The sequence below is a fragment of the Anolis sagrei genome, chromosome 2 (assembly GCF_037176765.1).
Source record: "Anolis sagrei isolate rAnoSag1 chromosome 2, rAnoSag1.mat, whole genome shotgun sequence".
Classification (NCBI taxonomy): Eukaryota; Metazoa; Chordata; class Lepidosauria; order Squamata; family Dactyloidae; genus Anolis; species Anolis sagrei.
In genome coordinates, this window is record NC_090022.1 from 289691644 (window position 1) to 289716514 (window position 24871).

Genomic DNA, 24871 nt, shown 5'->3' on the forward strand with positions numbered 1-24871 from the left:
TTTTTTCGGGCTATAGGGCCATGTTCTAGAGGCATTTCTCCTGACGTTTCGCCTGCATCTATGGCAAGCATCCCCAGAGGTAGTGAGGTCTGTTGGAAGTAGGAATTAACAACAGCTAAACAACAGAGCGTAAACAATCAGGCACATCAAATCACTCTCAACAGAAGATTCCCCCCAGGCACTTCCAAGCCATTAAATGCTAATCAAGGTGGTCAGTTGAAACATTCACACCTTGCTCCAACAGACAAGATTCCTTTGTCTCACCCTGGTCATTCCACAGATATAAAAACCCATTTTCCTATTTCCAACAGACCTCACTACCTCTGAGGATGCTTGCCATAGATGCAGGCGAAACGTCAGGAGAAATGCCTGTAGAACATGGCCCTATAGCCCGAAAAAACCTACAAGAACCTAGTGATTCCAGCCATGAAAGCCTTCGACAATACATTACCAATAATAATTATAATAAATCCGAATAGTCTCTCTTAATGGCCGGCCTGTGCTGTGAGCCACTAAGAGAGCCAGAAGGGTATACATATAGTAATAAATAATAGCAATAAATAATCAAAATAATAATCTGCACCTGAATATTCTCTCTAATTGTTTTTAATCCCCTGAAGCACTAAGAGAGCCAAGAGACTATACATATAGTAATAAATAGGTTTAATAAATTATAGTAATAGTTAAACATGAGCCAACAATGTGATGTGGCAGCAAAAAAAGCCAATGGGATTTTGGCCTGCATCAATAGGAGCATAGTGTCTAGATCTAGGGAATTAATGCTACCTCTCTATTCCGCTTTGGTTAGACCACACCTGGAATATTGTGTCCAATTCTGGGGACCACAATTCAAGAGAGATATTGACAAGCTGGAATGTGTCCAGAGGAGGGTGACTAAAATGATCAAGGGTCTGGAGAACAAGCCCTATGAGGAGCAGCTTAAGGAGCTGGGCATGTTTAGCCTAAAGAAGAGAAGGCTGAGAGGAGATATGATAGTCATATATAAATATGTGAGAGGAAGCCACAGGGAGGAGGGAGCCGGCTTGTTTTCTGCTTCCCTGGAGACTAGGACGTGGAACAATGGCTTCAAACTACAAGAGAGGAGATTCCATCTGAACATGAGGAAGAACTTCCTGACTGTGAGAGCCGTTCAGCAGTGGAACTCTCTGCCTCGGGGTGTGGTGGAGGCTCCTTCTTTGGAAGCTTTTAAACAGAGGCTGGATGGCCATCTGTCAGGGGTGATTTGAATGCAATATTCCTGCTTCTTGGCAGAATGGGGTTGGACTGGATGGCCCATGAGGTCTCTTCCAACTCTTCGATTCTATGATTCTAATAATAATAAATATCTTTATAAATAAAACATGTAATGTAGTATACATATAAATTTATTTATTTTTGGCATTGGTAGCCTTCCTTTCTCAGCCTTATAGCTACTCAAAGCGGCTTACAGAAATGGGCAGAATTTGATGCCATACATTCAAAGTACAGTTAAAAACATTCAACCTAATAATATAAAAACCATATAAATCATTAAAACCATTTTGAAAACATAGAATCACCAGTGTCGTCCTGTTAAAATCATTATCCAGCAGCTTCGTCTAGTCATTCTGTCTTCATTCTTCCTATTTCTGAATTATTCATTCCACTGCATTTCTTGGTCGGGCCCTCTTCCTTTTGCCTTCCACAATATATTATATCCTTAGCATAGTTCAATATCAGTATTAAATACATTGAATGTTTGTTGTGTATATGCTGTGCTCCGTCCTGAGTCCCCTTCGGGTTGAAAAGGGTGGAATATAAATGTTTTAAATAAATAAAATATTACTATATTGTACTATACCATTATATTGTAATATTATTAGTAATATTACATGTAATATAAATATATAATTGTAATATATTATTAGTAGTATTATATTGCATTACATTATAATATTATAAATATATGTGTATTTATAATTGATATTGTATTACATTATTTTATTAGAATAGCACAGGAGACAAGGTGGAACTGTCCCCTGGCCCCCTCTCTCTTCACTGGCCCAGAGCGGCAGTTGGTGCTGGGGGGAGGCAGGGGACAGTTTGATCTTATCTCCTGCATCACCGATGACATATGCAGGAGACAAGATGGAACTGTCCTCTGCCTCCCCCCCCCCCCCCTTCACTCTATCCCAGAGTGGCAGCTGGTTCTGAGGGGAGAAGTCCTCATCTGATGACATATGCAGGAGACAAGATGGAACTGTCCCCTGGCCCCCTCTCTCTTCATTTTGGCCCAGAGCAGCAGTTGGTGCTGGGGGGAACACATGAATATTCTCTGTAATAGGCAGCCTGTGTTGTTTTTAAGGCTGTGAGCAATTAAGAGAGCCAAATATAATAATTAATATAATATAATAATTAATATACACCTGGATAGTCTTTCTAATGGCCAGTCTATATTTTTAATTTTGTGAACCACTGAAGAGAGCATAATACATATAAATAATAATAATATAAACCTGAATATTCTCTCTAACGGCTGTCCTGTATTGTTACTGTGAGCTGCTAAGGGAAGACGGTAAAAGTTTCCTCTTGACACGAAGTCTAGTCGAATCTGACACCTCCATTTCTAAGCAATCAGCATTGTCCGTAGACACCTAGGTCATGCAGCCAGCATGACTGAATGGAGCGAAATTACCCTCCCCAAAAGTAGTACCTATTGATGTACTCACATTTGTATCGCCCTGCTCCCCGGATTCAAACTGCTAGGTTGCAAAAGCTGGGACTAACAATGGGAGCTCACCCTGTCCCACAGATTCGAACCACCGACCTTCTGGTCAGCAAGTTCAGCAGCTTCACAGTTTAACCCACTGCAGGGAAAGGAAGAAAGTAGAGTATAAATAAATATAATGAACACCTGCATATTCTCCTTCATGGCCAGACTATATTGTTTTCAATGTTGCAAGCTGTTTTGAGTCTCGTCTAAGAGAGGAAACTGGAGTTTTACTAAACACCAGACACAAACGTGGTTTGTAGGGCTCATCCCTCATGGAGAGGGCCTTCTCGATGGTGGCCCCCCAGCTTTGGAATGCCTTCCTCAGGGAGATTAGGCAGGCCCCCAAACTGCCCTTCTTCTGTACAAATCTGAAAACTTGGATGTTTAAACAAGCCTTTTAGAATGGCTAGTCCCAATGGTCCACAATCAATAACACAACATTGCACTTTCATTCCATGCTTTTGTTCCTTAGCTACAATTTGCACTATCCATTCCCTTGTCTTGTTTACAGTCTGGCCATGTCTTACGAAAGTTGTCACCATAGGTTATTGTTCTGAGTTAAATTGTTTTTTATATGCAAAATATTTTACTTTATTGTATTGTACTCTGTGTCTATTTTATGCTATGTTTTAGGCACTTTGTGCCATATATAAGCAACCTCGAGTCTCTTTGGGAGATAGAGGTGGGATTCAAGAATAAAGTTGTTGTTGTTGTTGTTGTTGTTGTTGTTGTTGTTGTAAATAAACATAGTAATGTTATAAACGTGAATATTTTTCTTAATAGCTGGCTTTTATTTGTCACTTTTGGCCCACTCCTAATTCTGCTCTGTTCCAAGGATAGCTTTCTTTGTCTACCATTGGGAGGTGTGATGTAATTAGGGTTGTGTCATGTGATTGTGAGCTGCCCATAGGAAGAAAGGTGGGATAGAAATAAAGTGATAACAACAGCTCTCCCAGTTCACACTTTCCAAACAGATTGGTCCAGGGAGATACAATTTTAAAGATAATCATCATGTACTAGTAATAATAAAATCTATATGGATCCGAGGAGCCTGTTTTGCTCTTTACTTTGCCTTGATTAAAGGACAGAATGAGTGAGATTTTGTGGGGGAAGAGGCATTTTAAGTCTACCTTTAAAGGTATTTTAATATTTTTATGTTCCACAAATCATAAAGTTTAATTGTGGTTTAAAAAAAATACCCATATTGTAATGTATTTGCTCTGTTTTTAATGTTATGGTGTCATCTTTGCTATTTAGCACCTTGAGTCCTTCTATTGGGATAAAGATTAAAAAAGTAAATGAATAAAATTCTTTGTCTCAAAACACCGTACAACTAATTCTAATTGAAATGCCCTCACGTGGTGTACAGCTGGCTCTCCCTATCCAGGGATTCAACCAATGATGGCTTGAAAATATTCCAAAAATTATATTCTAAACCTTGATATTGACGTGATATATAAGGAACATCCTTTAACTAGGCTATTTAATGATTGGCACAATGGAACTTGGAACATCAACTGATTTTGATAGTCCTGGAACCAAACCTTAGCACAGTGTTTCTCAAACTGTGCTCCCCCAGGTGTTTTGGACTTCAACTCCCAGAAATCCTAGCCATCTTACCAGATTTTAGGAATTGTGGGAGCTGTGGGGAGTGCAGTTTGAGGGACTCTGCTAGCTGATACTAAAGCCCAATGTATATCTGTTCTGCCTTCCTTTCCCAATCTGTGGTCTCTATTTACACTCGCATTTGACGCTCTTACCTTTCTGTCTTTCCTACAACTATGTTTCTCATCCCATGAAAACTGAACATCTTTACTACGTTCACTCTTAATTCTTTTCCAAGCTGTTTCATCTTGAATGTTGCCTCTTGCAAGGCTCCTTTTGCAGAAAAGGTGCTTCCTGTAACATCCTTCTGTATCTCATGGTCAGTCTTTTTCCTTTTTATTTCATTGGTTTTCTTTTTGACAGCCAAAAATTAGATTTGATGATTGCAGTGGCGATCCATTTTCTGAAGGATGTCAAAGTCATAGTTAAAATCAGGCAATTTCATAGCACCTTCAGAAATGAATTTAAAATGTGATAGACAGTTCTGTTACTTGACAAGTGTCACTTAGAAAATTTGGTAAATCAAAAATATAGAGAAAAGCCTTCTTTGCTGCGTTCTAAAGCTGACAGCCTCTTAAAAGTCAAACTATAGATCAGATACATTTTATTCTCTGTACTTCTTTCATCTTGTCAGATACTTGGTTATTTCTTTCATGTCATCTTCATAGAGTGCTCAAATTCTTCATTTTCCTTCCTTTCTTCTTGGAGATAGTTGCCTCGGCGTTGCATAAGTTTTAGCTCAGAGTACACTTCATGCATTTTGTATTAATAGACTCCATCTGTTCTTTGGGGCTTGCTTCTAGGTAAACATGTATACAGTTAAGCTGTTGTATGCCTATCCGTGATGTGAAATTACTTTTCCCCAAGAAATCTGAGAGCCTTCTTAGGTAACCTAGATTTGAGTTCTTATTGTCTATTATAATTTGGAGCTAGAAGGAGAAGTTAAAGCACTTGGATTATGGCTGTGGAAATGAAATGTAAGGATGCTTTGCAGATTTGTTTTTCTACACTTCTTTTTTGTACATAATTTTATTTGAATTAATCATATTTGAACTTGTGTTCTTGTGCTTTGATAAATTAGATTGGAAGAGTCAGAAAGGTTCTACAGTTTGCCATAATAAAACCAGATAAAACAGAAGGATTTGCAGTAGAGCTGTTAGAATATCCATGTTTAGATTAACTTGAGGAATGTCAAAGAAGGAAGGTTAACTTTATGAGTCCCCCCAGGGGTGAGAAAGGCGGTATATAAATACTGTAAATAAATAATACTGGAAATAGATTATTATTCTGCTTGTGTATTTTGCTCCCCTTTGTTTGTTGTCTGCTATTAGCCGAGTCTTTTCCCTTCATATTTAAAGCTTAAAAATGTAAAGTAGTAATATCCAAATTGTCAGTGACTCCTCTTGACTGTTTTAAAAATGTCACAGCCAGTTTGTTTTTAAAAGGTATACTTGAAACATGGAAGGATCTGCTATTTTATTCTTTGTGCTGCTTCTGATGATAGGTGATGTTCTTTTTCGTTCCTTTGTGTGGATCACTTTTCCTTCTTTTCATTATTTAAACTTTTTATCTTTAAAGTATTAAACTATTCTGTAGTGGTATTTTGCTTTTGTATATTTACTGTTGACAGAGCATAATGATAATAATATCGTTATTATTCTTATACCCCGCCACCATCTCCCCGAAGAGGCTTGGGGCTGCTTACAAGGGGACAAGCCCACGTTACAAATAGGAACAGCATTAAAATCAATCATATAAAAACAACGCAATCACAAAAGCATCATATTAAAACAATAAGGCTGAGATAAAGTAAAAACCTGGGATCAGTCTAAAATAAGTGCAATGATTCCGAAATGGGGCCAATGGAAAGTGAAATTCAAGTGCACAGAGACTGAGGAATACCCTTAGAAAGTGTCGAGTAACCAATGCGTGGGCCAAGAATAAAGTGCATGGCTTAGAGTAGGAACGAGATAGTTAGATAATGATACCAGTCTTCCTCAACTTGGTTGTTTTGGATTGCAGAACGATTGGCTACACTTGATCATGGGATCATTGGCCAGGCTTTATAATGTTCAAAACATCTGAAGTGCATGCAATTAGAGAAGGTTGCTCCATACTTTAACTGTTTTTCTTTGGGATGAGGAGAGGGATGAACCATGTTGTGATGGTTTTCTGCTTGCATACAAACATGGAATATGCTATCCGGTCACCATCTTTGTTATTTCTTACAACTGTACAGTCTGTAAGTATTTTGCATGCATCCACCTCTAAGAAGACATGCATAAATATCTATAATGATTGCATATTGGAACCCACCATTGTGGGTTAATACCTTCTGATTCATTGTTTGGATGTGGGATTGGCAGGATTTTGTCATAGAATTGTACAATGACAATGAAGTGTATGCCCAGTAAAGTCCTTTATTTCTTGAAATCAGACTCTTTGAAAGACCACATTCAAAATGAATGGTGAGTCTTTTTAGGTTTTTAAAATCATAGAAGAGACCACAAGGGTCATGCAGGAACACACAATCCAAGCACTCTTAACAGATGGCCATCTAACCTCTGTTTAAAATGTTGTAGAAAAGACGACTACCACACACCAAGGCAGCATAGTTCACTCTCGAACAGCTCTTACCACCAGGAATATCTAATATTTTAGTGGAATCCCAAATGTTTTGGAGCCTCATGGAGTCCTACCGGACTCCTTTCTGTGGGACTCTGTTTCTAAAGCATATGAAAATGGAGCTATAAATCTGTCTGGTGAGGTCCTCAGTTCTTTTTTTTTCAGGCAGGTTCTTGATCCGTAAACTGGCCTGTTGCTTAAGTGAGTTTTTCTGAATTCTTGGGTGTTTGTTTTTTTTGGTGTGTTTTTTAAAGTGTTTTGATTGTGTTGACTTTTATTTCAGCTTTATTAGATACTTTTGCTTACTACAACTCCCTATTTTGGGGCAAAAACTTAGGATATAATTTTAGCCGAGGCCTGGATTTTCTCAATCATTTGATTTTTTTGCTATCTTTGTCAGAACTTCTTGTTTATCTGATTAAGAATTAGGCCCAGAAGCAAACATTTCACTGTTTTTTAAAAGCAAGCAAATGTGTAAGACGGTATGTAGGAAACCCAGTGTGATCTATTACATGCTCAATTTGTACTACTTTGCCATTTTTTATCTAGTTATGAATTATTTCTTATTCAATTATATGAACATTTGCATATCCTGATATTATCAACATATCTTATGTATATATTGACATAAATATAAGAGGAAGGTATGTGTAATATTATTTGTGTTTATACATCTACAGCCTGTAGTTATGGAGAACCTAATATGGGGAAGCAGTGGATATTATCATGTTTCTTTTCTTCAGGACAAAAGAAAAAGTTTTGATTTTGGGGGCATCAGTAGTATCCCTTCAGGAATTTGGTGGTGATCTACTGTGTCTTCATGGGAAGATGAAATGAACTTATCTTGATTGTCTTGACTACTGATGTCTAAAGGAATTTAACCTTTGTGCTAGGAATGCAGAAACTGCCAGTGGGTGTATGCATTTTTTGGCCCAACTTGTTCAGTATAGTTGGACAAGGACTCTTTGGGATTTCAGACAGAGTTCTTAGGCTTACCTGGAGATCTCCAGAATCAGATGCAAGCAAATATGTGAATTACAACTCTTTTTGAATAATGGTTTGGTGGGTTTGCTACTTAAAGGTAGGAAGCCTCAACTCAACTCTTCTTTTTCTGTTGGACAAACTCCTTTATGTTGCGGTGTTCTTGGTTTTGAGTTAGTAGGCTAGGTATTAAGAAAGGAAACAAGAATACAATATTGCAATTTGCTGCTAAGAACAGAGAGAGATTTGTGTTTCAGGGTTTGTTTTTTCAGAAAAGGGAAATAACTGGATTGTTTTTAAATTTAGTTTCCCATTCATACTTCCAAGTTACTAAAACAAAATGATGCATGACTTAAGCTCACATAAACTGTTATAATACATTGACCACAGTAAATGATCTTAAAACAGTAGAATATTTATGTATGCCATTTTATACTGCTTGAGTTAAAAAGATATCTTGTGCCAAATGTATATGTTTATGTAGAAAAACAGTCTTCAGCACAGCCTGGTTGATAGCCTGGTTGATACGGGGTTGTTGATCCTAGTTGTAGACCATACTCCAGATAAATGAGTATGGGCTACAACTAGGATCTACTTCTGAATAAATAAGATTGTAAGGGCAGGTTTCACACACTTTGTGATTATAGTGAGCTCTCTAGATATGTGATTTAAAGTAACTCTGGATTGTCTTGAATGTTTCGCACAAAATTGTATATCTGGCCAAAAGAAGCTCTAAAAATTCAGAAGGAAGCAGAGAACTGTGAGACTTGGCAATCTCATTTACAATAGATTTGGCAATGCAGTACATCTTCGTCCACAGGACCAGTATCTGCAATTCCATTTATTCTCGTGTTCAACAAAATATGTCCTTTGCCTGCATTTTCTAGGTTCTCTACCATCACTCCGTGGTATTCCTGGGCTCCAAATTCTTCATTTCAATAGAACTTACTATTATTTGAGGTGTTACGTTTCCATACAAAATCCAGGAACATACTGTACTGCAGTTTAAATGCTATAGTGTACTTCATTTGATTTTTTTTTGTCATTAGTTTGATGATGACAGTAGATGCCCCCCTGACACTGTCAATATGGTTGGGCTACTTCCTTTGTGTAAAGATTGGTTATGTGGTTTTTCCATACCTCTGTGCATGTTGAGAAAAGGTCTGTGTTACGCTTTATGTGGCTCTTAACCGTTCCAATGGAACAGAGGAGATAAGTTCCGTTGTGCTAACTAGTTCAGTTGAACTGTAGCTTATGGCCTGCTTTACTTTTCCTCAACGTTCTGGAAATTCAGTCCTGTATTTGAGAGGTGTTAAATTTGAAGAAGGATGCTGAAGGGTCTGAAAACAAAGACTAGTGAGGACAGTTGGAACAAAGACTAGTGAGGACCGGTATGTTTCATCACAGAACAATTCCCAAGGGCATGTAATTATTGAGTAGAACTTTCAAGAAAGTTGACTTAGAGTAAATTTGCGGAGAAACTTCCTCATAGCCCACGAAACTGCCTGAGGACCTGATTTACTGCTCTTTGGTGGCCGCACTTAAACAGTCTGTTCAGTTGTCTGTCAAAGGTGTTGGGAGTCATGAGGACCACAAGTCAAGAATACTGTAGTCAGCGCTGCTTCGGTCTTTCAGTATATTTGTATTCTTAAAATATTAAATCTATTAGAATTATGCTGTTACTGTTTTTAGTTGCCATCCTGAATAACTGCTCTTACCACAAATAACTACTACTTCACATGTAGTGACTATGTACATTTGCTTGATTGGAGGGGAGACAGTTGTCCAGAAAATGCATTTGGTGTTCTCAGCATCCTGATGTTAATACCTTTAAAGTTCAGTTGCAGTTTCTGTTTTACCACCTGATCTCATGTTTGAGATTCATCAATTCATCAATTTATCTAAATAAAACTGTCAAATGTGAGGGAGGTTATAAATAACAGAAAGTTTCATAATATTTTCTAGGCTGCTTGCTGAGCAGGGGTTGGAGGTGGTCCCTCCCCCAAATAGGTATTTGAAATAATTACTGTACAATATACATGAAATGGTAGGGAGGGGGAAGAGTTCTTAAGAAAGACTTTATCTGTTTTATATTACACTTTCAAACATGTGATGTCTAGTGATATCTACTCAAAGTATTGTGTCTGTGTTTTTTATGTGCTATATTTTCTCTTAGAATATGGTGTCAAGTTTTCGGGTCTCTGAGTTACAAGTGCTATTGGGCTTTGCTGGACGCAATAAAAGCGGGCGCAAACATGACCTCCTGATGAGGGCATTGCACTTGCTGAAGAGTGGCTGTAGCCCAGCTGTTCAGATAAAGATTCGAGAACTGTACAGGCGCCGGTATCCCAGGACAATAGAAGGACTTTCTGACTTGTCTGCTATAAAATCCTCAGTCTTCGGTCTGGACAGTAGCTCATCTCCTGTGGAATCTGATTTGGCTGCAGCCGGACTTCATCCAATACCATCTACTTCAGTCACCCCTCAATCTCCTTCCTCGCCACTTAGTTCAGTTTTACTTCAAGACACAAAACCGTGCTTTGAGATGCAGCAACCATCACCTCCAGTCCCACCAGTGCATCCTGATGTTCAATTGAAAAGTCTTCCCTTCTATGATGTACTTGATGTTCTCATTAAACCTACAAGCCTAGGTAAGTGTTAAAACGTGACAATGTAACAGTTGATTGTGTTCTTATTCTTGCTAAAATCTCTTCTGGGCATATGTAAAGGTAAAGGTTGTCCCCTGACATTAAGTCCAGTCATGTCTGACTCTGGGGTGTGGTGCTCATCTCCATTTCTAAGCCGAAGAGCCGGCTCCATGACTGCATGGAGCACCGTTACTTTTCCGCCGGAGCGGTACCTATTGATCTACTCACATTTGCATGTTTTCGAACTTCTGGGCATAGCACAATATAATTTGGACCAAGGGGCATGCATGTCTCTGCTGCTTAAGCTGATAATCTTTTAAATATGCACTCTTTAGAAACAAAACTAAATTCTTACATGCACAGTGACTAATATCTGAAGCAATCATTCACAGCTGTATGCAAAACATGTATGGGAACGCTTCGTTTCAAAAATGAAGTTTGATTGTGAGCACTTGAATAGCCTTGACACATAGTGGGCAGCACATGGAAGGACTGAAGGTAATAAAAAAAACACAATGTAGAAAAAACACTAAATTCATTTGTTAGATCTAACTAAAACAGTGGTTCTCAACCTGTGAGTCCCCAGGTGTTTTGACTGCACTGAAAGTAGAATCTTACTTCAGCACTGGCAAGGGGACAGCTCTCAAAGCAAAGAAAGACCAGCGGCCTTAAGAAGAGTAGTTGGGAAGCTTTGATTCATCTGCCTCACTCTGCCTAATGGCAGATATGGCCCTCTTCTGAATCTTATTGGGAAAGAGACAGAAAAATAAGCAAATATGTGAGAGCTCCATGGTTGTTTGGACAGAAAAATTAGCAAATATATGAAAGATCCATGCTTGTTTTAATGCTTCCACTCCAAGCAGGGACAGTCGGGAACAATGTGTTTTTGTCCTGATAGCCAGAGTTCCCTGGCAACCCTTCCTTAACATGATGCTGAAATTCACCCAGTTTTTGTGAGTAGCTCAACTCAATTTTCACTTGTAGTCAGGGTCCACTTTCATCAGTTAATACTGCCTATAGTGAGCTGACAAGACACCACAACAGCCTTTAGTTATGACCGTAAAGCTGTTCCTACCAAATGTGCCTGGTGAAACCAAGAGAAAGTCCTTTTCTGAGGATGGCAAAACTCTAGCAAGCTCAAATTGAGTTATAACAGTCTTTCAGATACAATGAAACCCCAAATCAATAAGCAGCAATTGGGGTCAGCATCAAAGCAAGGCATATCAGTGTTAGGTTAATTTTTAAAGACATGTAAAATGTAGGCATGAACTTCATACTTTTAATATTTGCCAAATGCTTGAAAGTGTCGCATTTATATCTTGGTTAGTGTTATGGCCATTTCAGTCTCTGCTAAAACCAGGAATACTTTAGATTAATTTCTGTTTCTTTACAGCCTTTTGTAGTCTATGAACTTTGTCAGTGGTTTATCACACCTAAAAGATGTTTCCCTCTGTCTTTTCAGTACAGAGCAGTATTCAAAGATTTCAAGAGAAGTTCTTTATCTTTGCTCTAACACCCCAACAAGTCAGAGAAATCTGCATTTCCAGGTACTAATGGATTGTTTGGCATGAACTTTCTCACATCTGATTTGGCTAACTTTTATTTGACTGAATTATAAGGGAGTGGAAATTTGAGAGAAAATAGTGTACTTTGAGTCTTTTTTTACGAGTGCCTGGTGGGAATTTTCCATCATCTAAGGAAATAGTCCCCTATTTTGCTGTTAACAGTCTTGTAGCATGAAATTAAGAGATCACAGTTTTTTCATAAATAAGAGTCCTTTTCAAATTTTGAAAGGTGCATTATCTATCATTTATAAGAGTCTTGTGAGTGGTAGTCTGTGATGTTTAAACTGCAGTCTGCCATTGCAATAGATGCAAGAATTGGACTTTAGTTTAACTAGTTCTCAGGGAAACACTACTGAATTTGTTTTTTCTTTCCTTGATACATCATTCATCAGAGCATGTTGGTCAGCTTGCCTACAAGTTTATCTCTGCAACTGTGAAGTCTAGTTGTATGTACACATATTTTTCACTTACTGTGTCTGTGGGAAATGGTTAGATGTGATGTCTTGTCTAATATATGCATCAGAACCTAGTGAGGGCAGTATAATTATAGATACTATACTTTTTAGGGCTACAAATAAAAAAAACTAGAAAGTCATTTTATAACTTTCCCACTTTCATTCTAACAGGGACTTCTTGCCAGGAGGCCGAAGGGATTACACTGTTCAAGTTCAGCTAAGGTGACTTCAGCCTTTTTATGTTAGTGTATTATAACATTTATCTTTTTATTGAAGTATGTTCCAAGTTATGATCATGTGTCCTTTTAACACAATTCTTTTCCATACACAGGTTATGTCTGGCAGAAACAAGCTGTTCTCAGGAAGACAATTATCCCAGTAGCTTGTGCATAAAAGTAAATGGAAAACTCTTTCCTTTGCCGGTAAGGTGTTGCAAGTTTTTAATATTGTTTATGCTTGAAATTGAGCTTCTTGAAATCCTCACATTAGTAGCCCAATATAATGCAGTGCCCTCTTCCATATACCCTTGCATTTAATGCCCCTGTGTTTCAGTAAAGGAAGTAGATTGCTTAAAGTTATAAAGATCTCGGAACTGGATTACCATAATGTTTGGAATCATGGAATTCTATGTATGCACTATAATAAGCTGCATGATACTGCATCATCTTGTTTTTCCTACTTGGACTGCCTTGTTCCAGTTTTCTTCTCTGATTTAGAGGAAAGAGATTCACAATACTTGTCAAAAATATTAAAAATTAACTAGGTATTTTTAATTACAAAAATGTGAACCAAGCACTGAATGGGTGAAATGGATGCAATGACTCAGCAAAAGCCTGTAGCTTAGTAGGCCTCTGTGTTAGTTTGCCTCAGTCTCACAGTGTGAGGTAGGCCTTAGTCTGTGAGAGAAGCCAGAGTGTGAGGTAAGCCTTGATATGAGAATGCCTCATATCAAGGCTCCAGTGTGAAGGTTGAACTTTATTTGTGTCATTGAAACCTTGTCTTGTAAATAGTGCAACCATATTATTTTGCTATAAAGAAAAGATTTAATGTTGGTTTGTGTGTTTTTGTTCTTTTGATCACTTTGGGCTACTGGTGCTGGGTCACACTGGTGCTGATGAGTTACTCTGCTGTGCATTTATAAGGAGGATCTTTTGTTAATAATCCCACTGGGCCAAAATTCATATCGATACAATAATAGTTCCCAGCAGTAGGTGAAGGTAGTTTAGAGTAGTTAGCTCTTCCTCCTTCTCCAAAGAGCGGGCCAAATACCATTCCTGGCAATTGATTTGCACTGCCTACTCTGGATCATACTGTTACTTTTTTATCTACTTATGCAGGAAATCTTTTTGTAACTTCATGTGGATGAGTATGGTTATTAATGTATCAGAACACAGCAGAGAATGATACAACCTTTTGATTGCTGCTTATTTATTTATCGTGTCAGGGGCAACCAGACAATTGTATTACATTTCTAACAGAACAAAACAACCAAACAGACACAAAACAAAATTTGCAAGCTTGGTAGTTGATTAAATGTCCTTTGACCAGTATCTGGCCACTTGGAGTGCCTCTGGTGTTGCCGCAAGGAGGTCCTCCATTGTGCATGTGGCAGGGCTCAGGTTGCATTGCAGCGGGTGGTCTGTAGTTTGCTCTTCTCCATACTTGCATGTCATGGATTCCACTTTGTAGCCCCATTTCTTAAGATTGGCTCTGCATCTCGTGGTGCCAGAGCGCAGTCTGTTCAGCGCCTTCCACGTCACCCAGTCTTCTGTGTTCCCAGGAGGGAGACTCTCATTTGGTATCAGCCATTGATTGAGGTTCTGGGTTTGAGCCTGCCACTTTTGGACTCTCGCATGCTGAGGTGTTCCAGCCAGTGTCTCTGTAGATCGTAGAAAACTATTTATTGATTTAAGTCGTTGACATGCTGGCTGATACCCAAACAAGGGATGAGCTAGAGATGTCACTGCCTTGGTCCTTTCACTATTGGTTGCTACTTCCCGGCGGATATCAGGTGGTGCAATGCCGGATAAACAGTGTAATTTCTCCAGTTTGCTGCTGATTTTCTTCCAATGTGGGTGTATCATTGTTAGGGGAATGTCCTTGTATGTCTCAGGAAGCTATGGAGAGCAAGCTTGTTTACATGGGTGAGGACGTGTCTCAGGAAATTTGGGTCATTAGAATGTTGCTCAGTGCTGGCTGATGTCCTGCAAAAACACTTCTTTATAAAACTATATGGCTTTTAATTATCCCCCAAAGTTGCCAAGTTATTGAAGTTACACAAGAATAAGTCCCAGAGAATTTGGCAAGAACTACTTTTGAGTGAGACTATATAGGAGTGCACTATAAGGTGAACTTTTGGATTTATACTTCGGAATAAGCCCCATTGAGCACGGTCAATTGCCTTTGGAGTAAATAAAGCTTTAAGCACATTGACAACAGATTTTAATTGTGTTTTCTTGTATTGCAGAGGGTTGGTCTAGATCAGTGGTTTTCAACCTGTGGGTCCCCAGATGTTTTAGCATTCAACTCCCAGAAATGCTAACAATTGGTAAACTGGCTGGGATTTCTGGGAGTTGTAGGCCTAAACAGCTGGGGACTCACAGGTTGAGAACCCTTGGTCTAGATCAGTGGTTCTCAACCTTCCTAATGCTGTGACTCCTTAATACAGTCCCTCATGTTGTGCTGACCCCCAACCGTAACATTGTTATTGTTGTTACTTCATAACACTCATTTTACTACTGTTATAAATCATAATGTAAATATCAGATATGTAAGATGTATTTTCATTCACTGGACCAAACTGGGCACAAATACCCAATGCACCCACATGTAAATGCTAGTGGGGTTGGGGGAGGACTGATTTTGTAATTTGGGAGTTGTAGTTGCTGGGAGTTATAGTTCACCTATAATCAAAGAGCATTCTGAACTCCACCAGCGATGTATTTGAACCTAATTTGCCACACAGAACTCCCATGATCAACAGAAAACACTGGAAGGGTTTGGTGGGCATTGACCTTGAGTTTGGGAGTTGTAGTTCACCTCTATCCAGAGAGCACTGTGGACTCACGCAGTGGTGGATCTGGACCAAACTTGGCACAAATACTCAATATGTGCAAATGTGAACACTGGTGGAGTCTGGGGAAGATAGACCTTGACTTTTGGGAGTTGTAGTTGCTGGGATTTATAGTTCACTACAATCAAAGAATATTCTGAACTCCACCAACAATTGAATTGGCTCAAACTTCCCACATGGAATCCCCATGACCATCAGAAAATACTGTTTTCTGATGTTCTTTGGCGACCCCTCTGACACCCCTTCACGACCCCCTCAGGGGTCCCGACCCCCACGTTGAGAAACACTGGTCTAGATGGTTCTTGTGGTCTCTTCCAATGTTATGATTCTGTGATTTTTATTCCAACAATCCTCAAGGGGAAAAACTGAAAAATAATGTTCCTGTATTTTTCAGGGATATGCTCCTCCACCCAAAAATGGGATTGAGCAAAAGAGACCTGGACGTCCCTTGAATATTACATCTCTAGTCAGGCTATCCTCTGCAGTGCCAAATCAGATTTCCATTTCCTGGGCATCTGAAATTGGAAAGGTAAATTCTTTGCATGATACCAAAGTTTTCATATAAAAGAATGCAGAATTGCATCAAATATCATGCATTAGTCATTCATTCCTGAAATACTGTATTGATTAATATGCTGATATCTTATTGGTGACTGCTGACAGACTTCTCTTGAGTTTCTGTGACAATTGGCATCACATTTTTCTCCCCACCCTCCTTTTGCAGAATTACTCCATGTCTGTGTATCTTGTCCGCCAACTTACTTCAGCAATGCTATTGCAAAGGCTAAAAATGAAAGGAATTCGAAACCCTGATCATTCCCGGGCATTAAGTGAGTGATGCTTGTGTTTTTCCTCTTTTTAGATCAGTTTTTGTTAAGATTCAGTTTTTTGAGTCCATCCCTGAAAGTCTGTTTCTGGTTTCCAAAATCTGAAGGATTACAGCATGTAGACAAGAAGTTCAAAACACGTAAATAACTGGACATGTAGCTTACATCATATTGTCACGTCTAGCTGCTGGGTTTTTTTTCCTATTCAGGAGGGAAAGAGGATTGGATGGCACAAAGTGATGGAATGCATAAACACTGTGAATGGCAGTCGTTAGTCGTGAAATAGTGCAACTATGGTAGCTAGCTTGATAGCTTACTAACGTTGCTGGATATCTAGAACAAGTCCAGAATCCTCTTGTAAAGATGGCCACCAATTTGTAAAGATTTTGTAAAGATGCCACCACTTTGTAAGGGCTTATTAAATTGATAGCGTAGCTAATAGCTAGTAATATTGAATTGGTCTTTCTTCAAGGTGTAGAGTGACTTAACTTGGAAAGGATTTGTAACAGAGACTGGGCTTCAGAAGAAAATGTAACAAGTTTATTGAAATGTAGCAGAAGCTTGATGGTTTCAATGTTTCTTACCTCTTAGAGGCACATATCTTCAGAGGTTACATTTATAACATTCCTTAAAACAACTCTGGAAAGGACTCTTCCTTCCACTAAACAGGTTTCAAACAATTTTTCTTCAAACTGTGTTTCTTTTCTTACTAGGTTACTTCAGATACAAGCTTACTCTTTCTTTGTAATATTTCTGTTGTAATAAAGATTCTCACTGGATTTCTCTCACCCCTTTTACTCATACACTAAATACTAATATAAATAAGTCAACTTGACTTATCCAAACTACCTAGGCTAAAAGCCAAAACCTTCCTGATCCTCACTACAGTAGAATCAGCCTTTCCCTGTAGCTTTTAAACTACAGTCTACCTTCCTGATTTTCACTACTACAGAACCAACCACTCCTGTAGTTCGCTGACTACAGACTGACGGTTTTAAAATGGCTGCCCTGCCAAGTGGCAGTTGGCTCCGCCCCTTTTTCCATAGCAACCCAACTCAAATTGAGCTAAGCTGGCTACCATCCTCCCATTTATGCTACTCTAAATACTTACCTCTCTAAACACCTATCTATACTTATACATAACTGTAGATTAAAATTCACAATTCACCACACCTCTGTAGCTGTGTATGAACAAAGACAGATTGCTTACCTGTAATTGCAGATCTTTGAGTGGTCATCTGTGCAGTCACAGATCTTCCCCTGTGCATGGAAGCCTCCTTGGAGAAATGATGGGAGTATAAATTTATTGATTTTAAAATATAGAAAGTTATTGAAAGTTCTGATAGTTGCAACTTCATCTTTTCCCCAATATGGGGTTAGAATAAAAATACAATCAAAAACCAATTACACAAATGTTGAAAATACTAATTTAAAAAGTATATTTTATAATACACCACTGTTAACCAAGGACACAAATGCCGTTTCTAAAACTATATTTTCTCCAAGCTCTGGCAACATCTGGTTTCTCAGAAGATTAGCGTTTTAATGCAAAACTTGGTTTTATGTTCAGTTTCTCGTTTGTTTGTTTTGCATTTATAAATTAATAAAATAAATAGACCACGAAACGACAGTATTGTTGAAGTCAGTAATTCTAACTTATTTTGTTTTCCTTATAAAATCAGTTAAAGAAAAACTCACGGCTGACCCAGACAGTGAAATTGCTACCACCAGTCTACGAGTATCACTGATGTGTCCTGTAAGTTAAACTAGAAAAAGGCATGAATTGAAAAAGAAAAATCTTTTGTTTTTATTTACTTATAAATGATATGGCTTAAATAAGCAAACATGTCAGTCAGTATGTATAAAGGAGCTATATTTGATATTCATATGGAATGTGGTCCTTTTGCCAAGAATTGAAACCTGTCTGAAAAATTTAAAAGGGATTGACAGGATACTCAATTTTCAAAACTCTAGGCTTTTATGACACATATATTGTGAAAAGCTTCTGTAAAAATTCTAGATAGTTCCCTAATAGATACATTTTATGTGTAATTAGATGAAGAGCAACTACTACCAGAGTGCTGATTGGATAGTACAAATGTACTCAGGCCTTGTTAGATCACATTAGCCCATTTAACTTTGGCCATACAATGTGTGCACACATTAGTAAAACTTTGTGTTGTTTTGATATATTAATTTGGATGTTTTATGCTTAAGTTCTATGTTAGTTATAATTTTCAATTGATTATGTTTTATTTAAATTATAGTTGTTATGCTTAAGTTGCTCTTTATGTGGGGTTATCTTGGGTTTTTATATTTGTATGTTATTGAGGCATTGACTTTTTGCCTTTTTGTTTGTTGGAATGCGCCCTGAGTCACCCAGGGAAGATACGGCGGAATATAAATAAAGTTTTTTTTAAAAATTAATTCCTTTCTTCTCCTTCCCTGATTACCAGCTGGGGAAAATGAGGCTGACCATTCCCTGCCGCGCTGGTACTTGCACCCATCTGCAGTGTTTTGATGCAGCTCTCTACTTGCAAATGAATGAGAAGAAGCCCACCTGGATATGTCCTGTGTGTGATAAGAAAGCTGCCTATGAGAGTCTCATCTTAGATGGGTAAGAAAAGAAGGCGACACTGCTTTTACTTTTAGGTATGGACAGTTGCTATACAGGCAGCCCCCAAGTTGCAAACAGGATAGGTTCTTCACCCCTGCGGTGTTTGTTTTGCTGTCTGTGCTTCTATTTAGAAGTCTTCCCCTCACTTTCTGTCTGCAACCTTTGTTGTGGAAACAAAGATTGTGGATAAAGCTTCAGTGAAGACATCTATCCCCCATGATAAGTCTTTCAGGAGTGAATTTCCCTTCCAAAGGGTAGATTTATCTCACTCCCTGTTGTCTCATCCCTGTTCTTAACTATGAGTCATTTGTAAGTCAGATGTTTGTGACTTGGGGACTGCCTGTATTTAGCAAACATGTAGCAACTATTTCAGGTGAAAGCTAAATTTGTATATATTAACATACCTAAAGCTATAAAGGGATTGTTCAGGATCAGAGTTAAATTTGTAAAATAGCTTGAAGTTGGGCCCTTGCACTATACATTTCTATACATTAAATCTGGGGTCCTCAAACTTTTTAAACAGAGGGCCAGGTCACAGTCGCTCAAACTGTTGGAGGGCCAGATTATAGTTTGAAAAAGGCAATAATTGAAATGAAGAACAATTTTACAAATATAAACTTATTCATATTTCAATGGGAAGTATGGGCCTGATTTTGGCTGATGAGATAGGATTGTTGTTGTTGTGTGCTTTCAAGTCGTTTCAGACTTAGGTTGACCCTGAGCAAAGGCCGAGTAAATGACCTTTGAGGGCTGTATCCGGCCCTCGGGCCTTAGTTTGAGGACCCCTGCATTAAACTATCATTGTAATACTCTTGACCTAAAGCTATAGGTTTGGCTTGAAACTTTGTTCCATGCTGAAATCAGTGGCCATTTTGATATGATTGTAATATGATATGCAGTTAATGTATGAGGTATAGAACCACATACATTATGGATACTGAGAAATAGTTCCACAGGCTGATTCAGTGTATTGCCATGTAGTCAGGATTTACATTGAATTTATATAGGGCTTATTGAATTGAAACATGTAATATCAAGTGTGTTGATCAAATCATGGTAACAATAATATCGTTTCCAAATAATATTCATAGTGGCTGTTGAAATCCAAATAGAAAGTACAAAACATAAGACATGTTTTTACAAAATTTGTTGACAAAAGAATCTCTTTGTGAGGTCCCTCCAGAAAACTAATACAAGGTTTTTACTTTGGTAAAAATATTCTGTTCCCAACCCCACAATGCCAGGAAATGGAATGAATGTAATACAGACTAGTAAGCAATAGTTGACAGTTGTAATAGCTATCAGAGTAAAGGGAGGGTGAGTTAAAAATAAAGGCAGTATCAGAACTGTTTGTGGAAACAAACGGATAATATTTCATATTGTTTCTTCCAGGCTCTTTATGGAAATTCTCAATGAATGTTCAGATGTAGACGAGATCAAATTTCAGGAGGATGGTTCCTGGTGTCCAATGAGGCCAAAGAAGGAGCCTTTGAAGGTGGTTAGCCCACAGTGCAGCAAAGTAGAAAGTAAGTGAAATGAGTCACTTTGGGACATGAAACACTGTATTTGTATGCGAGAGCACCCAGGCTGGCTTATATTCCCTCTTCTTCCAAAGGAAGAGAGCTTTCCGATACTTCTACTTCCCTGAAAGAAGCCTCCACAAGAGTATGTTTTACATCTTCCTCAGAGTGTACTTGAAGCCCCATTAATGCCATTTTCTTGTGTTTGATGCTTTTGTGTTTGGGTTGTAGTAGGTTTTTTTGGGCTATATGGCCATGTTCTAGAGGCATTCTCTCCTGATGTTTTGTCTGCATCTATGGCAGGCATTTTCAGAGGTTGGGAGGTTTGTTGGAAACTAGGCAAGCAACGTTTATATATCTGTGGAAAGTCCAGGGTGGAAGAAAGAACTTTTGTCTGTTTGAGGCAAGTGTGAATGTCATAATTGGCCACATTGATTAACATTTAATGGCCTTGCAGCTTCAAAGCCTGGCTGGTTGCTGCCTGAAGGAATCCTTTGTTGGGAGGTGTTAGCTGGCCCTGATTTATTCTTGTCTTTTTTTTTAGTGTTACTCTTTATTTACTGTCCTGACTTTAGAGTTTTTTAAATACTGGTAGCCAGATTTTGTTCATTTTCATGTTTTCCTCCCTGTTGAAATTATCCACATGCTTGTGGATTTCAATGGCTTCTCTGTGTAGTCTGACATGGTGGTTGTGAGAGTGGTCCTGCATTTCTGTGTTCTCAAATAATATGCTGTGTCCAGGTTGGATCATCAGATGCTCTGCTATGGCTGACGTCTCATCTTTCCTTCATCACTCCAGCCTGTTCTTCAGTTCTGTGATGCTCTCCATTCTGTCCACCTGGAGGCAGAATTCTTTTAATGATAAAAGACTTGAGTGAAGGGTTACATGACGGAACATCTCCCATATTTTCTTCATATTCCAATGTTCTCATTAGCGACAGGCTTGATGAAAGACGAGGAAGGGAAACATAGTAGATTGTAAGCACCAGAAGGAACTAGGTTGAATCCTCCCTTAACCTTTTCCCTGATACACAAAAAAGGATGATTTGAGCCCACAGCTTGTTTTCTGGATCTTTACTCTCCTGTTAGGAGATGATAGCAGGAAACATCTTCCCATTTTAAGATTATCTTTTCTTAGACAAAAATAGAACAGTAATTATGTTTGGCAACAGTGCTTCTGTGGAAAGAAAAGCAAAACATAGCTCTGAGGATGCTTGTCATAGATGCAGGCGAAATGTCGAGAGAATGCCTCTAGAACATGGCCATATAGCCCGAAAAAAACCTACAACAACTGAGCAAAACATAGTTTTGAAAAACGTAGCAGTTGGCAAAGCTGGTATAAACACCAGTAGAGATTAGTTAAGTAGATACAATTATTGTGAAGTACCGGTTAGTCTTTCCATAATGTGACTTGCTATAGATGTCTGCTATGCTACCTGTGCTCCTTTCAGGTTCCAGTGTGGTCAGCAAGCCCTGCTCCACGCCTCTCAGTGAAGTCAGCAAGAAGAAAGTGGATGTCATTGACCTCACGGTTGAGAGTTCCTCTGACGAAGAGGAAGATGCGCCTTCCAAAAGGAAATGTATATACATGTCTGATACACAAGCAAGTCCAACCAAAGGGTATGCTGGTTTTCAATGAATCATATTTTCTGTCTTGGCTGGTGAGTGCAAACTTCTGACCTTTGATTCTTTGGATTGAGTTTTCAGAATTCCAAGGGAGTTGACATAAACTCCAAGTAAGAAGGAAGTGAAGGAAGGTAATTTGGTCCATATTAAATCCATCACACTCCGGGGCAGAGAGTTCCACTGCTGAACGGCTCTCACAGTCAGGAAGTTCTTCCTAATGTTCAGGTGGAATCTCCTTTCCTGTAGGTTGAAGCCATTGTTCTGCATCCTAGTCTCCATGGCAGCAGAAAACAAGCTTGCTCCCTTCTCCCTATGACTTCCCCTCACATATTTATACATGGCCCTCATTATGTCTCCTCTCAGCCTTCTCTTCTTCAGGCTAAACATGCCCAGCTCTTGAAGCCGCTCCTCATAGGGCTTGTTCTCCAGACCCTTGATCATTTTAGTCACCCTCCTCTTGTCTGTTTTGAGACAAGTGTGAATATCGCAATGGGCCACATTGGTTAGCATTTAATGGCTTTACAGCCTCAAAGCCTGGCCAATTGCTGCCTAGGGGAATCCTTTGTTGGGAGGTGTCAGCTGGCTCTGATTAATTCTTACCTGGAATTCCCTTGTTTTTTGAATATTGCTCTTTTTTTACTGTCCTGATTTTAGAATTTTATTTAATACTGGTAGCCAGATTTTGTTCGTTTTCATGGTTCCTTCCTTTCTGTTGAAATTGTCCACATGCTTGTGGATTTCAGTGGCTTCTCTGTGTAGTCTGACATGGTGGTTGTGAGAGTGGTCCAGCATTTCTGTGTTCTCCAATAATAAGCTGTGTCCAGGTTGGTTCATCAGGTGCTCTGCTATGGCTGACTTCTCTGGTTGAAGTAGTCTGCAGTGCCTTTCATGTTCCTTGATGCGTGTTTGGGCAATGCTGTGTTTGGTGGTCCCTATGTAGACTTGTCCACAGCTGCATGGTACACAGTAGACTCCTGCAGAAGTGAGAGGATCTCTCTTGTCCTTTGCTGAACGTAGCATTTGTTGGATTTTCTTGGTGGGTCTGTAGATAGTTTATATGTTGTGTTTCCTCATCAGCTTCCCTATGCGGTCAGTGGTTCCCTTGATGTATGGCAAGAACACTTTTCCTCTGGGTGGATCTTTGTCTTGACTCTCGTGGCTTGTTCTCAGTCTTGCAGCTCTTCCAATGTCTGAGGTGGAGTCTCCATTGGGTGCTCTGCTATGGCTGCTATGAGATGTATCTCGTGTAAAAAAATAGCAATTTTTCAATGCACTTTGCAGGAGGTCTTGGGTTTGACTTCAGAGAATGTGTGATCTAACTGTATTTTAACTGCATACAATTGAACAAGAACTGTGAATAGTTTTCTTATTGTCTATTGTTTAATAAATTATACAGACACATGCTTTATCAAGTCACTATGAATAGGTTATTGATAAGATCGGACGGAATGTTTGTTGTGATGTAGAAGATGTAAATAGTAACGGTGGTGAGACATGTATAGATAATTATTTGGAGAACATGGTTATTTCACTGTGCACTTGATGTTGTCTTTTCTTAAAACATGGCATATTGGTAAACATAGCTCTGGTGTTGTCTCTAAACTGAAGCTACGTTTCTTATCCCTTGTATTTTGTTTATTTTACTGTGATTCACATTGTTTCCTCGGGCTGGCTTTAGATTAGGGAAGCCTGTGCCCTTCCGTTGCTTTCATTAGCCTCAACCAGTGTGGCTGTTGGTCAGGAAAGGTGAAAATTGGCTTGTTTCTGACGTTTCCTGTTCTTTCAAACAGGGTGCTCATGTATCAGCCATCTACGGTCCGAGTCCCCGGAGTGAGCACAGTGGATCCTTCTGCAATTCCACCCTCATTAACAGATTACCCTGTTCCATTCCATCATCCACCAATGTCAAGTATTTCATCAGACTTGCCTGGTAGGTCAACGTGTTCCCCTGACACTATATCCCTCTTCTTGAAATGTTGATAGTGATTGTGGGAACTGTGTGGGAGAGAATTGCGCAAAGACTCAACTTCTTAGTCTTAATAGTGACAGTATCACCACAGTCCCTATCTGGTGCATAGGGAGAAGGTGATCAATTATTCCAGCCATTGCAGTGGGACACAGACCTTGAATGACATTTCTGTCTGGGTTGCAGGAGGGTTTGCACCCAGATAAGTTACTTAGTTCATAGAGAATATTGGCCTTAATCATCTTGGGTGGTACTGTCTATCCATTTTGTATCTCCATGTATTATTTCCCCATGTTTAACACTTTGTGACTTCCTGGTAGTGCAATGGGTTAAACCGCTGAGCTGCTGAACTTGCTGACCAAAAGGTTGGCAGTTTGAATCTGGAGAGTGGGGTGAGCTCCTGCTGTTAGCCCCAGCTTCTGCCAACCTAGCAGTTTGAAAACATGCAAATATGAGTAGATCAATAGGCACCGCTTCTGCGGGAAAGTAATGGCACTCTATGCAGTCATGCTGTCCACATGACCTTGGAGGGGTCTATGGACAACACCAGCTCTTCAGCTTAGAAATGGAGATGAGCACCACCTCCCAGAGTCAGACAAGGGAAACCCTTT

At 39.1% G+C, this 24871-nt stretch overlaps 1 protein-coding gene across 3 annotated transcripts in view; it reads left to right on the forward strand.

The window, feature by feature from the left end:
* The window catches only part of PIAS2 (protein inhibitor of activated STAT 2), a 29618-nt gene that overhangs the window by 381 nt on the left and 4366 nt on the right, over window positions 1-24871 (forward strand). For all 3 annotated transcript variants that reach the window (XM_060761218.2, XM_060761219.2, XM_060761220.2), the window contains exons 2-12: window positions 10140-10614; window positions 12074-12158; window positions 12803-12853; window positions 12963-13053; window positions 16099-16233; window positions 16429-16534; window positions 18214-18287; window positions 18988-19148; window positions 20541-20674; window positions 22120-22288; window positions 24085-24224. In XM_060761218.2, the coding sequence (XP_060617201.2) occupies window positions 10140-10614; window positions 12074-12158; window positions 12803-12853; window positions 12963-13053; window positions 16099-16233; window positions 16429-16534; window positions 18214-18287; window positions 18988-19148; window positions 20541-20674; window positions 22120-22288; window positions 24085-24224 (1621 nt within the window). The remainder of the gene's footprint in view (window positions 1-10139; window positions 10615-12073; window positions 12159-12802; window positions 12854-12962; window positions 13054-16098; window positions 16234-16428; window positions 16535-18213; window positions 18288-18987; window positions 19149-20540; window positions 20675-22119; window positions 22289-24084; window positions 24225-24871) is intronic.